Raw genomic sequence first — 16,107 nt, 5'->3', positions numbered from 1 at the left:
TGAATGGTTCATGTTCTCGGAACTCGTAATTACGATGTTTTTGACTCCACTAGGGCACATAAACACAGCAGGAAAGTGACTCATTGACCAGGAATGAGGAAGCTGCTTTACAGACACTCCTGTTTTACACACGTCACTCAAACACACAAGCAAGAAAACATTTCAACTCTTCAGTTCAGGGAAACAGAAACTGAAGTATTGTTGATCTGTTGTGTGTTTGTGTCTCTGTTTTCATGCGGTAAAATGGCAGAAGCCAGAATTTCAGTGGATCAGGATGAGTTCATGTGTCCAGTGTGTCTGGATCTCCTGAAGGATCCAGTGACTCTCCACTGTGGACACAGTTACTGTAAGATCTGTATTACAGACTGCTGGAATCAGGAGGATGTGAAGAGAGTCTACAGCTGCCCTCAGTGCAGACAGACCTTCAGTCCAAGACCTGCTTTAGCTAAAAACACCATTCTGGCTGAACTGGTGGAGAAACTGAAGAAGACTAAACTTCCTGCTGACTGTTACGCTGGATCTGGAGATGTGGAGTGTGACGTCTGTCCTGGAAGAAAATACAAAGCCGTCAAGTCCTGTCTGGTGTGTCAGGAATCTTACTGTCAAACTCATTTCGACCGTCATGAGGAATATAACTCTCGTAAACCACACAAAGTGATTGATGCCACTGGACGACTGCAGGACATGATCTGCCGTAAACATGATAAAGAGCTAGAAATGTTCTGTATAACTGATCAACAGTGCATTTGTGTGTGGTGTAAAGAGAGTGAACATAAAAACCACAACACTGTATCAACTGCAGCACAGAGGACAGAGACACAGGTATGAACTGAGAGGGATTGATCATGCAGAAATGAAAGTGTCTTCATTTACTCACTCATTTACTCATGTTGTTCCAAACCAGTTTGACTGAGTTTCTTATGTGGAATGTAAAAGATGATATTTAAAAAAAAAAAAGTCTCATATTTTAGTCTATACATTGAAAGTCAGTGAGTTTCAAAAGTTTCGAGCTCCAAAAAAGAGAAAAAGCATAAAAGTAATCTAAACAACTAGTGGTTAAAAAAAGAAATATGCTTAAGTGTATTGACATGTATTTGTAGTGCACTTCAAATTAAAAGTATATTTAAAAAAAACTGCACTTAATATTTATATAATATTAAATTAAGTAAAATGCCACTTCAATAGAGTCAATTTTCATGACTGTTTCATAAGTACACATTATAAAGTACACTTTTTATTGTATAAAATTAAAAGTTTTACTTAAGTTTTATTTTAGAGTACATTTACTAATATTTAATATTTCAATTGAACTCAATAGAATTATAAAATTACATTGTATACTTAAATACTATTTAATTGGGTCAAAATGTCACTCTTAAGTTCAGCTAATTGCTTTAAATTTCAATTTAAACTATAATAATAAAAAACTATGTAATGGTAATTAACATGCAATTACTTGGCTGATTATATAATACCATTATATTAGTATATTATTTCCAAAATAAGTACACTTTTAAAAAAATATTTTAAAAGGGCCAAAGTTTGATTCACAAATGAAATCAAATCATTGAAGAACGTGCACTGTAAAAAAATTGCTGTAGTTATGCAGCTGTTTGCCAGTAACTTACTGTAGATTTAAATTGATGTATATTTACTGGCAAAAGTTTGTTCAAAGTTAAATGAACATTAAACATTAACAAGTCTTTCTCTTTACAGAATAAAAAACATAACAATCTAATGCAAAGCATTCTGGGAACCAGAAATTTTCATCAACCTTTTTCTGTTTTTTTTCCTTCAGATTTTGGTTCCCAGAATGCTTTGCATGAGGCTGTTATTTTAGTTTTATTCTGTAAAGATAAAGACTTGTTAATGTTTAACATTTAACTTTGAACAAACTGTTGCCAGTAAATAACATCAATTTAAATCTACAGTAAGTTACTGGCAAGCAGCTGCCAGTAATACCGTAATTTCTACAGATTTTTTTTTACAGTGTGGAGCTCAAATCAAATATGATGACATCAAAAACATCAAACTTCACTGGTATTTGTGTCATGACATCATGATGTTGAGTCATGTGACTGTGACGTGCAAGAACCAATGAGGTTTGATGTTATTGACGTGTCACCATATTTTATTTGGCCTCTGTAAACCGCTGAGACATTCTTCAGAATATCTTCTGTTGTGTCTCACAATAGAGAGAAAGTCATACAGGTTTGGAACAACATGAGAGAGAGTAAATGATGACAGAATTAAAACTTAAGGGTGAAGTATTCATATAAAACTGGGCACTGATGAAATAATGTTAAATAATAATGTAAAGCAGCTTTCACACACACAAGATCACATCCAGTTCCTGCAGGTAACAGAGATCTAGGAGAACAGGATCATAGTGGACTTGAGCAAGATCCAGCTATGACAGAGAAACATTTCATGAGAGCAGAATGAGCCGTTGACTGAGATGTTGTCAGGAATTCAGTCAGATTCAGTCGAGTGTTGTGTTATCATATAATCATCAGTCAGACGCTCATCTGATCATCTTCTGTTTAAAGAGATGCACTTACAAAGCCCTGGGACATTTACCATTAAATATTAACAGTTTTTCCTTCTGGTTTCTTCTGTCTTGATGAAATCAGTGAACTTGATGGTGTCAATATCCAGACAACTAGATTTTTCATCCTCCTTTTAATTAAATCTTCTACTTTCAACTTTTATTTCTACTTTATTTCTTCAAAGTCTCCAGACAGGAAGTGAGGCTGTATATTAGCAATGCTTATAAAACCAAACAAAACCTGACCTTGAGATCTTTAAGAGTCCTTGTGAAGTTTCAGTGTCACTAACAGCCAAAAGTTACATATGATCTATCATATCAATCTACTCGTAGCCTTTGAGCTGCTTTTCCTCAAATCTTCTCAACATGCAGAAGTTTTATCATCCAAACACCTGGAAAGTTCACACATAGTCCCTCGTGAAAAAGAAGTGTCATTAATTGATTGTGCACTTGTAATTAAATACTTCAAATCTTAAGGATATATATATATATACATATAAAAAAAATTTTTTTTTTTTTTTTTTAACCCGACTTGCAGAATAATAATCATAATATTATTGAAATAAAAGTCTAGTTTTTGGACGTTTGTTTTTTGTTATTTCCTTTTAAAAATTAATTTCTTATTCTAAAGTTAATCATTTTGTACATTTCGATTATTGAAATAATACGGAATTGCAATCAAGTATTTTCTTTTGGTGGTAACTTGTCGCATTATTGCAAATTTATTTGGCATTACTGCAAAATTTATATAGCATTGTTGCAATAACAAGATACTTCAAAAGACCTCAAACAACAACACAAATAATTCTAAACTTTGACAAAATACTGATTTAATGTATTTTAAACGTTTAAATATATATATTCATAACAAAAGCTGTTATAAGAGCAGTAAGTCACATCCAGAAAAATGAATGGATCTCTATGGGGCCTCTGCTGGAAGTATATGGTAATTACACTTTAAGGCTAAAAATACATTATCTGCAAAAAAACATCTAACCAGCAGATGGTAGAATTATGCATCTAACACCTAGATCAATATCCAGAAACAACTCCTATTTAAATTTGATCATCATTAATGTGGTTTTTTTTTTTCATTTTTCAAAAAAATTATATTTCATATTTATGCTAATGGTGTTGTTGAGGAATTCTGCAGTAAATAGGTAAAAAAGTACTTCATATCCCCCAAAACACAGCATAAAAAGTGTTTTAAAAAACGTCCTCCAGTTACACATTCAGACACAATAACATAGACACTTCTCTCCCTGTAAAGTCCATCAGCAGAAGAATGGGAGTGTGTGTGGATTACAGTGCAGGAACTCTGTCCTTCTACAGCGTCTCTGACACAATGAGCCTCATCCACACAGTCCAGACCACATTCACTCAGCCGCTCTATCCTGGGTTTACTGTTGGTTCTGGATCATCAGTGAAACTGTGTTGATGTTTCAGAAGAGATATAGAGAGATTTTACCCATAATACTTTGAGCTGCACAATAAATCAGTAACAGTGAGATGTTATAGAGACTCTTATTTCCTCTTCATTACATTAAAACTGATGAACTTCTCTGAAATAACACAGAATAAATGTGTGTATCAAATCCTCATTCTCAAACTCTGTTTTGACGAAAATCTCATTCATTTTTTTTTGTAGTGACATAATAAATTATTACTATCAAAAAGTATCTTTCAGTTGAAATAATAAAACAGTTAAGGTTCATTACAAAATGAACAGATTGAGGATACTGTGATTTTGAAAAACGAAAGAACAGAAATGGTTGTGAACAAAGGAGTGAAAATGTGGAAAATGACATCAGTAGTGGAGAAAATAATGTTGGAAAACAATCACAGTTCAAAATGTGATGAAAATTGTGATGCAGAAGATGAGGGATGAAGAAGCACTGAATGAGATTTCAGATATTGGGTCACAAAGAATTGAAATCATGAACTCTAGAAGAAATAAATGACTTTCACAATGTTTCATAAAGTTGTCAGTTTTGAGTGATAGTGCAAAAAAAAAATCATTGAATCAGAGCTTTCATTGTCTCGAGGCTCACTATAAATACTAAACATATACATAAACATATACTGTAGGCTATTCATACATTTACTATAAACAGTTTTAACAGTGTGTGTGTGTGATATTTCAAAAATGATGAATCATTCACAATTCATATTTGCGAATACTGAATCAAAACAAGTTCTGCTAGTTAAAGGGTTAGTTTTTAACAGTTCTAGTAAACTGTTACCTGTCTTCTATGTTAAATGCAAGTTGCAATTTCACTACCGGCCAGTAGAGGGCACTAGGGAGTCATTATCCGGGAGATCTCTTCAGGCCAGAGAGTAAAAGGAAGAGGGAAGTGTGAGTTAGATGGTTAGGAAAACAATTAAAGGTGGGAGGATCTTTCCGAATTTTAGAGAAGACCCGCCCGCTCCAATTTTTTTAAAAATACACATGCGCAACACTCTATTTGCTCCCGAGAAGAACGCCTATAAACGTGTTGAGTGACCGAAGACTCAAGATATGATATGCAATGGAGAAGTAGCTTGTTGCATTTGTGTAATAAATACTATGGGGAACACATTGTAATTATCGAAAATGAACACACAAGGTATTAGAATACTTCAGCGTGATACCATTTACCATTTGGTCATAAGGCTAATTTAGACAAATTGAGATGTTTACAGTGTCTACGCGGTGCATGACTTGTGCCAGGGCTAGCATCGCTAATCATAGCTTACATTAACTTTTACTAGCAGTGATTTTAAATGGATTTCTCCAAATAGCATGACAAACTTTACCTGTCTAGTAGAATCTTCGCGACTGTGGCATCAGTGGGAAGCCTAACCTGTGGTTTTAGCGCATGCCAGCATGTGAAATACTCACCCAAAATCACTCTGGTCTTGTTTCTATATTCTGCGGCCTTTCTCTTCTTATCATACACTTCGTATACATTTTTTTCTTTCGACCCTCATCCATTTTCAAAGGAATAGCTGAAACCGTAACTCATCACACATAATACACCTGAAAGTGCGCATGCGCAGAAGGGACGAGCACGTACGACTGCCTTACGTAAACATATCACCAGAATGATTGACACTTAGGTGGACCAATAGTATAGGCTACCCACCCGGAAAAAGAAAATCCTCCGCTATACCTTTAAGACACAAGAGCACAACTTTTGGAGGAAATTTTGTAATAGTATAGGAAGGGATATGAAGTTATCTAACATATGGGGTATGATAAGGAGGATGGGAGGAGATAGAAGGAATTATGAATTACCTGTATTAAATAGTGGTGATAAAGTGTCAGTTACTAATTTAGAAAAGTTTTAGCTCAAACATTTAGAAAAGTGCATAGTTCTGAGAAGCTCACTAAGGAAGCACAAGTGAACAGAAGGAAAGTGTTACAAAGTTTCCGAGATGTTTTAGAAAAGAAAGGACATTCAGGAAATCCATTAGACGTACCTTTAAATGTGTTTGAATTGAAAAAAGCAGTCCTTAATGCAAAACAAACTACTCCAGGATAAGACATGGTATGTTACAAAATGGTATGACAGGTATGGCAAAAAATATGACAGATGAGACCCTAGAAATAGTACTAAAAAATGTTAATAAAATTTTGGAAATTGGTCAGCTTCCATCAGTGTGGAAACATGCAATTATACACTCTTAGAAGGAAAGGTTCTATATAGAACCTTAAAAGGTTCTATCAGGTGCTACGTATTTGGAACCCCTAAAAGGTTCTATACAGAACACTTTTTAAGGGTTCAATCAAAAGAACCCTTTAGGGTTCTTTGTAACCAGGAAAAGGTTCTATATGGAACCTTTTAGGGGTTCCAAATACGTAGCGCCTGATAGAACCTTGTTCTTGTTTTTGTGAGATTGTATTCCTACTGATATTACAAAGCAAATGTCAATAAGAGTAAAACATTCTTCTACAAGAGCAAGACATTTTTATTTAATTTTGTTGTCACATTCACAGAGCTACATGCAATCAAGTGATCGTGGCTGTCAATTCTTTAAAATTATGGGATCTCAAATATCTGCTCATCACAATGAACGCCATACACTTTGGAACTCTAAAGTTCAGATAATTTTCCGAAATTAATATTTATATAATTTATTTTACACTTCACTTTCAAACATTAATCATTAATTAGTATGTGAGCAGAGTAGCATCCAAAATCAAAGTACTTCTGCTTAGATTCTGAAGTATGCTTACAATGGATACTTTACTACTCCATGGGACCACAGGAGAGGATTTATGAATGGCAGTGAAGCAATGCAACTGAGGTTGTAAAAAAAAAAAATATTGAAATGCAAAATGTCTCAGTTCACATTACTTTAATCTCCGATCTCTGTGTGCAAGTGTTTTGTGTGCATGTATGTCATTGAAAAGCAGCACATTAAACTTTAATAGTAATTAAACTGACTGGAACTACCTGTGAATCAAATTATTTTAATGCACACCTTTTAGCCAATCAGAGTCAAATATTCAGACAAACCATAGTATAAAGGGATTTATTACAGTAACCGTTCAACAAACCAAGCAACTAATGGTAGTGTTAAGGAAAAAAAGAACATACTTTTTGTGTTTGTGTCAATTTGCTGAAGTAAACTGTTCAGCATATCCCTCTGACTTCCATGTCTAGCCATATTTAAGATGTTTGGGGCCAGAACTTGAAGAGTAGTCTCTAGATTAAGATGAAGGTCCTTCCCAAACCGCATCTTCACTTCATGCAGCAGCTACCAAAGAAAGAAAGAAAGAAAGAAAGAAAAAAAAAGAAAGAAAAATTCATTAAAAACAATTTTGACTGTTTTTATTCATTCAAAAAAAAATTGAAAATGCAGTGGAAATACTAAAATCAAAGGAAACTACACTAAAAACAAATACTCACAAGTTGTGGAACTCGAAGAAATGGGAACATGTCCATGACCTCTCGTGTTGATTTTGTCATTAAATCGACCCTTTTAAAAAGAGTGCATCACATTCAATTTTTCATGTTGGTGTAGCCGGGTTGTCTTTTACGTAGTTCAGTATTTATCACAGTAATGTGCTCCTGAAAACTTAATTGATCTTCTCCAATATATTCCAGGTTTAATATAATCTGAAAAAAGTAGTAAATAACAAAATTCCTATTGTATATCTACCATCTCCTAGCATTACTGGTCAATAACCAAGCAATTTTCAGACATTTTACTGAAGAAAGATAAAACAGACAAACCTTCTGGGACTGGGTGGAAACCGGATTATCAGAACACAGGAGTACTGGAAAGTTTGCAGTCTTGCATCTTTTTGTTTGCTGAAATGAACAAAAGACAGTTCATATAAGGAAAAATATTCAGAAGTGACATAGCACAAATAACTGGAAATCAATAATCTTGATTTGACCGTATGTCTCATACTGCAGATTGTATGGCTTGGAATATAATGCAAGAGTTGTGTGGACTACATGGTGTACTACATTTTACATGGTGCTTTTGCATAGCTTTCGTAGGTAGAAAATGCCACCACTCATTGAGAACAACTAGTACATTCCCAAAATCTGACCCTTACCCAGGGGGCAAAGGGGGTTTAGCAGACATGGGTTGCTGTAAAAGGTTGTCAAATAAAAATGAAATCTATGATGTCTGAGGATCACAACCTGGGTGGACAACCCAGTCAACAAGCTGCTGGAAACTTGTAATTACCGTGCGTTCACACCAGACGTGAATTGAGCGTCAAATTCGCGCCTGCTGCGTCTAGTTATACGTGTGTACACTTTGAATCCATAAAAAACAAAAGTATTAAGCGAAATTTACCTCGTCACGCGCTTCGGAGGCGAAATCTGTTTGGCGGCCATCTTTTTACAAGACGGCTAATGTTGTTCGAGCATTCATCGAGAGAGTCACCGCTCTGTATTTGCTCTGGAGAGCAGAACAGCGGTGTAGGGATCATCGTCGCCGTACTGGGGTCCACCAGAGGAGTTTCCCGAGTTTCACCATTTGCTCCAGGAGCCGCTTTCAGCTGTACTTCCGCCTGTCCCGCGCCCAGTTTGATGACCTGTTGTCCCGCATCGGAGCGAGGATCACCCTCACCCACCTAATCTGTTATTTATTTTTGTTTTGATGATAAATGGAGCCAGCCTAGGCTACTACAAAAGTGATTAAACTGTCCTGTGATTTTTTCCCTCACACAACACTGTCCAGACACAAACTATGTTCTTGCACTAAAGTATGTTGGTTCTCTTTACATTAGAATGTAATGCCCCCAACCTGTCTTTCTTGTAATTTAGTAGGAGAGCGCTCAAGATTCATTAACAATATGCCTACAGATGTTGTAGTTAGGCCCCTCTGATGTCACTAACTTAATTAATTTTCCTGAATGAAAATTATAATAAAACTCTATACTCAATTATGCTTAAACGATCTGGTATAAACTCTTTTTGAATGTACTCTTTGAAAGTAAGAAAATGTAAAGAATTTAATTTGTATAAAATAAAATCAAAGTTGATCATAAACAAAGTAACAGTAAGTCAATAATTCACAGTCACAATTTATCTCAAATCACAATAAACCAATATCACACCAAATATGCAATATATTAGGTGGCAAAATTAATGAATGTGTCTGTCACACTTTCACTAAAGATAAAATGGTCAAAAATCACAGTTGTTAAGTGCGCTGAAACAACATATGAATGAACACGAAACACTGTGGGCCCACACACACACACACACAACAGTTAGTCCACACACACACACACCGTTGCAGGCCTGAGACGTTGCTGAGGGTACGTGGGGGCCTTTGAAACGACCAAACTGGCCGCTTCACTCTCCTGAGCGGGAAATCAAACTTACAACAAGTTACCTGAATTCAGTTGGGAACCATAAGTGACTCAGCTGCACTGAGTCTAGCTCACTAAGCACTATGTGGTCTTCACAGACATCAACAACAAACCACTAAAGTGAGTGACGTCAGTCTTTGATTCCGTCACCAGTTATCTTTAGAATAACTTGAAACACTGTCTGTTTGGGCGATCTGTACCACAAACGGAAAAACAAAAGGGCTGCGATGTCGAGCTAACATACACGGTGAACTCAGTTATGAAACAAAATAAACCTCATACATAAACTGTTGGGTCTTACACTCGTTACTATGCACAATTGGTGTTTTCCTCAGATAGATTATCGATTAAACAGCTTTTTGTTACCGCAATCTCTCAGTGTCTTTTCAATCGGCCGCACTTGTCAATATCTTCTCTCTTCTCTCTAGAACAACCACTCACGTTACACAAAACACCCGTGAGGGCGGGACTTAATTCCCATAAACCAATAAAATAATGAAAGACCTAACTTGTTGGTTAATACCACGTTTTTCACATAGACATCATATAGAGACTAGATGCCCTATAGACCTTTTACGCAAAAAACGGAAATACGTCAAGGAAGCGTAAACCCAGTTCCGGTGTAAGCTTTCTTGACGGAGAAATGGCAGCTAACGTTAGAGTGTTTTCGACTAGCCTGACTAGTCTTCCGAAGTTCACCAGCGCCGATGTGGTGAAGAGTGTGGAGATACATTCGTCCACTAAAGGGAACAAGTTGGACAAGGGATATAAATTCTTCCATGAAGAGTTTATCCACAATTACCAAGGTTAAGAAATTACGAAATTGCTGTAGCTAGCTTTAACCATATCACCGGTTATATCTCTGTTAACGTTAACTGTAAAGTAAGTAATGGTAAATCTTGTGGTGAATTTGTAATATAAGGTATGACACATCGCAGTGAATATGTTGTGTGTATGATTAAGTGAGATGGCATGAGATAACATAACAAGAAGTAATTTGGTAAAGTTGTAACTTACTAGGTGAAAATGTGAAATGTTATTGACTTAACGTTAAGAAGTAAAGTTGTGTATTTCTATGTGAGATAACACGTAATATTTTCTTGTTGCATGCGGTTATAGTATCAAATATACTCCAGGGACAGGTTGTAGTGAGAGGTAGATGCTTCAGGTCAATGAGGAAGAGCGAGGAGCCTCACAAACTGGAGGTTTGACTATAGACAGAATGCCGGTTGGCAAAAGTTCAGAAAGTTGCCCGTTCTTGCGTGTTCACTCTTCTTGCTGCGGTTGCGGCACTTTCTTCACTTACTATTTCTTTACTGAAAGTTATAGTGTCATGTTATTATGAACATTGATGTAACAGCGTAAGTATGACTTCAGTATAACCTATTTAATTTGTTATTGTGTCTAGATATCACTGGAGGCAGAAAGTGCCACTGCCAACCTGATGACTCCTTCATAGCGGAAATTAAAAAGAAATTAGATCTATATTATTATGGCACATACATGAATGCATACCTTGAATTCCACTAATCTTGTCTTTACCAATCAGTTTTGCCTTCTGTCATACTGTTGACAAACTGATGTTATTTTTTATTGTAAATGTTTGGTGTTATTTCCACTAATCTTGTCTTTACCAATCAGTTTTGCCTTCTGTCTTACTGTTGATGAACTAATGTTAGTTTTTATTGTAAATGTTTGGTGTTATTTCCACTAATCTTGTCTTTACCAATCAGTTTTGCCTTCTGTCTTACTGTTGATGAACTAATGTCATTTTTTTATTGTAAATGTTTGATGTTATTTATTAAATAAGTTATTAATCAGTTGATGTTACACATACCAAAAAATTAAAGGATGCATCATTTTGACCAAAATTGTTTTAATTGTTCATCTAATGTTTTAGTGAAATCAGTCACATTTAAACAGAAAAATATTACGAATATAACAATTATATTTAATTTGATGTTTAAGAATGTGGGAACACTAAATTATTTACACATTATACATTTACATACAAAACATTAATTCATTCACTCTTCAAAACAAAAAGGTCCTTGATAGTTTGCTAAACACAGCAGTTAAGCCAGATCTGATTCACACTGCCAATCAGTGTGAGCGGCACAGGAGAGTCCCAGATGTGAAAGGACTTTACCCTACCGATCACTCTCTCCACTATAATTCTGAGGCGGGCAATGGCTTGGGTTTGTTCTGTTTCCTCTTTGCTGAATTGAGCTGAACGCTTAAAAGGTGGAATGATGAGTTTAGCTCCAACGTCAGCAAGGAGCTCTTGAATGAGGAACCCTTTGTCCGCCATGATGTTTCCTCCTGGCTCCAGCAAGGGAAGGACTCCACTGATCCTGGTGATCTCCTTATCTGAGATGCAACCGGTGTACAGGGGTGAGACAATTGTCACCAAGCCATTGGGAGCAACTCCAATCAGGCCTTTCATTGTCGTCCTGTCTTTGTAGCTCGAAAATGTTTCTGACTGAAAGGTCAGGGATGAGGATGTCTCCAGGGCAATTTCTGTGCAGTCCAGTATCACTCTGACATTGGGACAGTACCTCTGGAATTTAAGGGGCATAGTGGACTTAACCTTTTCCCTGCTTATCCAGATGGGAAGTGAGCTCAGCATCATAAAAAGATAATTGGCCCACGTGATGGTAACTCTGCTGACCCTGGCAATGCTTACATTAAACATGTCAGCAATGAGCTGCTCCTTCATGCCAACAGCAACCCGCATGGAATACATCAAGAACTCATCTATTAACGGCATGATGCGTGGTGGGCTGGGATCTTGGCAGCCTTCCTCATCCCCTGCCCTCTTTGCTTTGGTCCAGTACACCAGTCTAAGGGCAGATGGTGCAATCGACTCCCAAAAAATTGTAAAAACCCTCTCGGATGGAAATTTGGTGTAGAAACGAATTTGGTCGTCTGATGAACAGTATCGGCTGAAGAGAGTAGGAGGTGGTAGGTCAGTGTTTTGCAACATGGCTACATCATGGATGTAATCCAAAGCCTCGTCCAGAGCACCTATAAAGATAAATAAATTAAAAAACAGTCTTAACATATTTATGCTACCTTTCAGCACAACACAGAAAAGTAATCATGTCATGTCAACTCTTAAATGACATCACTGCAGAAATAATGTCATTCAGAGCGAGCTAGACAGCATGAAACTACGTTACAGTTACAGATGTAGACTAACATTAGTTAAATAAAAATACGTGTTTGTAATGTTAAGAGAGAAAACCTCAACTGCAAATAACAAATCCAATTACTGTGTGCACCAATGGAGTTTTGCTGGCATCCAATGGGGAAAATCTTCTTTAAAATGAGACCAAACATAAGTCTATGCTCCCAAGTTTCACATTTTTATGACAGTTTTTTGACACGGACATTTTTGTCCTCTATGTACCCATGTGTAACTTTTTTTTAATTGATGCACAATGGTTAAATTGTTCAGTTAGAAATGCATTTATCACACGAATGCATTTATACATTAACGGTACACATAGTTGACTAGCGTTAACTTACTAAAAACATTATGAACAAACTTTCCTGCTGGTGGGTGTGTCACTTAGTCGTGATCCATCCTTACTGCCTTAGCCCCCATGGTGCTCTCTTCACCTTCACAGCATAGCTGGACAGACTGGCGTTTGAAGGTTCTGTCATATACTGACTCCCTTCTCAAAGGAGCAGTAAAATTGTTCCAAGGGAATAGGCTCGGGACAACACCACTCTTCAGGCGACGAACGACGCAGCCACCAACGTAATCATCCGGAGCGAAGTGCCGGCTGCAGACATAGGTGCTACCTCTGTTTATTTCAAAACTGTTCCCTTCCTCTCTTCGGATCGCCTGTATCCATTTGGGTTTCAGGTTTGGATCCACGGGAAAAGAATGAAATGAAAGGTAGGGCTGTTTTTGGGTGGAAGACGAACATCCTGGAACACAACAGAAACTGCGACTCTTCGACTCTGCCATTTTTCGTATCTGCCGCTACGATAACAGGAAGTTCTAATACACTTCATTGACGTATTTCCGGTCAAATATGCGGAAGTGCTTAAAAGGTCTATTGGCCGCTGTGGCCAAGAAATGCGGCCGCCATCTTAAACCGATCATACTCCTATTTGAATTGCATAGCAGCAGTAGATGCACTGTGCAGCATATTCCTGCTCAAATCGGCGGACCATCACTCGGGGATTACTTTACACAAATAAGACTTAACATTTAACATTACCGTACTATTAGTTGTATTTTGTGAACAAAATATTCAATGTGTCCTATATCGTGGCTACGTGTATGACCTTTGCAGCAAAAAAAACCCGCGTGAAAATCAGTTCGGTATTCAGTGAGATATGATTAATTAAATGCGCTGGCAGCTCATTGCACCTGCCAAACAGATTACACTGAGCGGAGCGGATGACCGGTTTAAGATGGCGGCCCCACGGCTCGTCCGCACCAATTGGCAGTAGCAGTCGATATGGCGTCTATCTATATGATGTCTATGGTTTTTCACGTGTACATATCAATCAAACTTGAAAGAGGAACGAACGTTCTTAAAGGAACATATACCTTTATAAATACTATACAGAGATGTATATTTAATTCACCTTTTAGCTCTGGATTAGAACTAAATAAAATAAAAATTAATTGAGATAACCCATTAACTGAAGAATGGTATTCTACAGGGTTACATGCTCCCTCTTCTAAACATCTCATGACCCCATGAGATTACTTCTCAGCACTTTAATTGTGACTTTAGGCTCAATATAAGAGGTTACTTGGTTACAATGAGCACACTGTGCCATAGGGTGACACCACAGGGTGTTACAGGGTTTCTTTTCTGACTCTTCCCCACCCTCTACATTTATGACCATCCCTCTTTGAACCAGAGTTAAGGGTCGGTTAGTGGGCTGGCCCAGATTATTATAGCTCAACCTGACTACTGGTCTTATGTCTCTTTTTGGACGGGAATGAACAGTCTCTACTACCTCTTTGGTAGCATTAACTATTTCAGACTCTCCCCTTTCTTGACCAGGACATCCCATTTCCTCTGAAATCTGATCTGAGAGCTCTCCTGGTCCCTCTTCAGTGCATATAGGCTCTGCCATTTCGGCAACGGGTCTATCCAATTCACCTCCAAGGCTAACAGTTTCCTCCTCCACTGTAACACACTCTGGCCTGTGCGGTCTCTCCACTCTATCCGAGTAGTAATACCACAGGTCATCCTCTTCACTGTCAGAGTGGTTCCTCAATTCACTTCCTGTCAGTGCCACAATCCGTTCTCCAATTCTTCTTCTCCGTTTTCTTCCCACAGATGTTGGTTCTCCAGGATCTGCCAACCTCAGCTGGTCCCCAACTGGAAAGAGATGGTCTCGGTGTAAAGTTTTTACCCTTCCCATACCAGACTCGGGTTTCAGGCGATACACCGGTAAGTTCGTTAGCTTTTCCCCCACCAGGTAAGGAACAGAATTTCACTTGTCGCAGAGTTTGTTCTTTCCAGTCAATGCCAGATTTCTTATCAGCACACGATCTCTCATAGTCAGACTCTGGTGTTTCACTCGCTTGTCATATAATCGTTTGTTCCTCTGTTGACTTTTCTGGGCAGTTTCAGTGGCTAGCTGATATGCTCTCTGTAACTCTGATTTCATTCTTTCCACATACTGTCGATGGCTACCAGGTCCCTTTCCATCAGGCGAATGTCACGGTAGACACATTCTCTGTTCCTTCTCGTCTCGTGTTTATGTTGTGGTATGAATGCACGTGTGTAGTGGGCGTGAGTGTATGACATCACCTGATCCACTTCAGCTGATCCTCATCCACTTCACCAGCTGCAATCAATCTCACCACTCTACTTATACTTACCGCTGTTCTATCATCTTTGTCAGATCGTTGTTTGATGTCGTTCGTGTTGGTGTTCCGGTGTCCAGTTCCTGCCTTGTGTTCCTGTTCCTGTTCTTCGTCTTCGTCACTGGGTTTCGTCTGCCGTCTCACCGTCACCGCACCATCTTCACTTCATCATCGGATCCTGACCACCGAAGTCCCTGTGTCACCATTTCCACTTCTGCCTGTACTGCTTCACCATCATTATAAATAAATCATCTGTTACTTGCATTTGCTTCCCGTCGTTCGTACACACCGTGACAGAACGATCTGACCAGGAAAGGGAAGCAGCGAGTGCGTCGCAGAGATCTATGGAGGAATTCATTCACCATAGCATCAGGAGGATGGATTCGCAGCAGCGAGAGATCGGCGACACGGGCCGCGCAGTACAGGCTTTGGTGACGAATGTGTCCGAGCTCACCCAGCAGATCCAACGCCTACAGGGTCCCACTGCCCCGCCCACACCGGTCGTTCCTCCCACACCACCAGAGAGACCCTCCCAGTCAGAGCCCCGCCTTCCAGTTCCAGAACATTATTCCGGTGAGCCAGCCTTTTGCAGAGCGTTTTTGACCCGCTGTACCATGCATTTCGCTTTACAGCCCCGCACGTTCGACACGGAACAGGCTAAAGTGGCGTTCGTCCTCACCCTGCTGACTGGGAGGGCTGCGCTTTGGGGAACGGCGGTGTGGGAGAATCAACACCCATGCTGCGCCTCGTTCCAGACCCTTGCCGCCGAGATGAGGAAGGTCTTTGACAGGGCTGTCTCTGGGAGAGAGGCAGCCCGAAGACTGGCGGAACTGCAGCAGGGAGAGAGATCGGTTTCCGACTACTCAATTGAATTTCGGACTCTGGCGG

General features: G+C 38.5%; 1 protein-coding gene across 1 annotated transcript; it reads left to right on the top strand.

Moving 5' to 3' along the window:
- Positions 1-140: 140 nt before the first annotated feature.
- Positions 141-844, top strand: LOC143721337 (E3 ubiquitin/ISG15 ligase TRIM25-like). Its single transcript, XM_077211629.1, has one exon. The coding sequence runs from the start codon at positions 244-246 to the stop codon at positions 826-828; it is 585 nt and encodes a 194-aa protein (XP_077067744.1). The 5' UTR covers positions 141-243; the 3' UTR covers positions 829-844.
- Positions 845-16,107: the final 15,263 nt, after the last annotated feature.

Source organism: Siphateles boraxobius, unplaced genomic scaffold, assembly GCF_051911475.1.
Source record: "Siphateles boraxobius isolate OS27281-9 unplaced genomic scaffold, OSU_SipBor_1 66, whole genome shotgun sequence".
NCBI lineage: Eukaryota > Metazoa > Chordata > Actinopteri > Cypriniformes > Leuciscidae > Siphateles > Siphateles boraxobius.
Note: the sequence above shows the minus strand (reverse complement) of the source record. Positions and strands in the feature narration are given on the sequence as shown.

Coding starts and splice junctions, on each gene's coding strand:
- LOC143721337 (XM_077211629.1), top strand. CDS start 244: ATGGCAGAAGCCAGAATTTCAGTGGATCAGGATGAGTTCATGTGTCCA.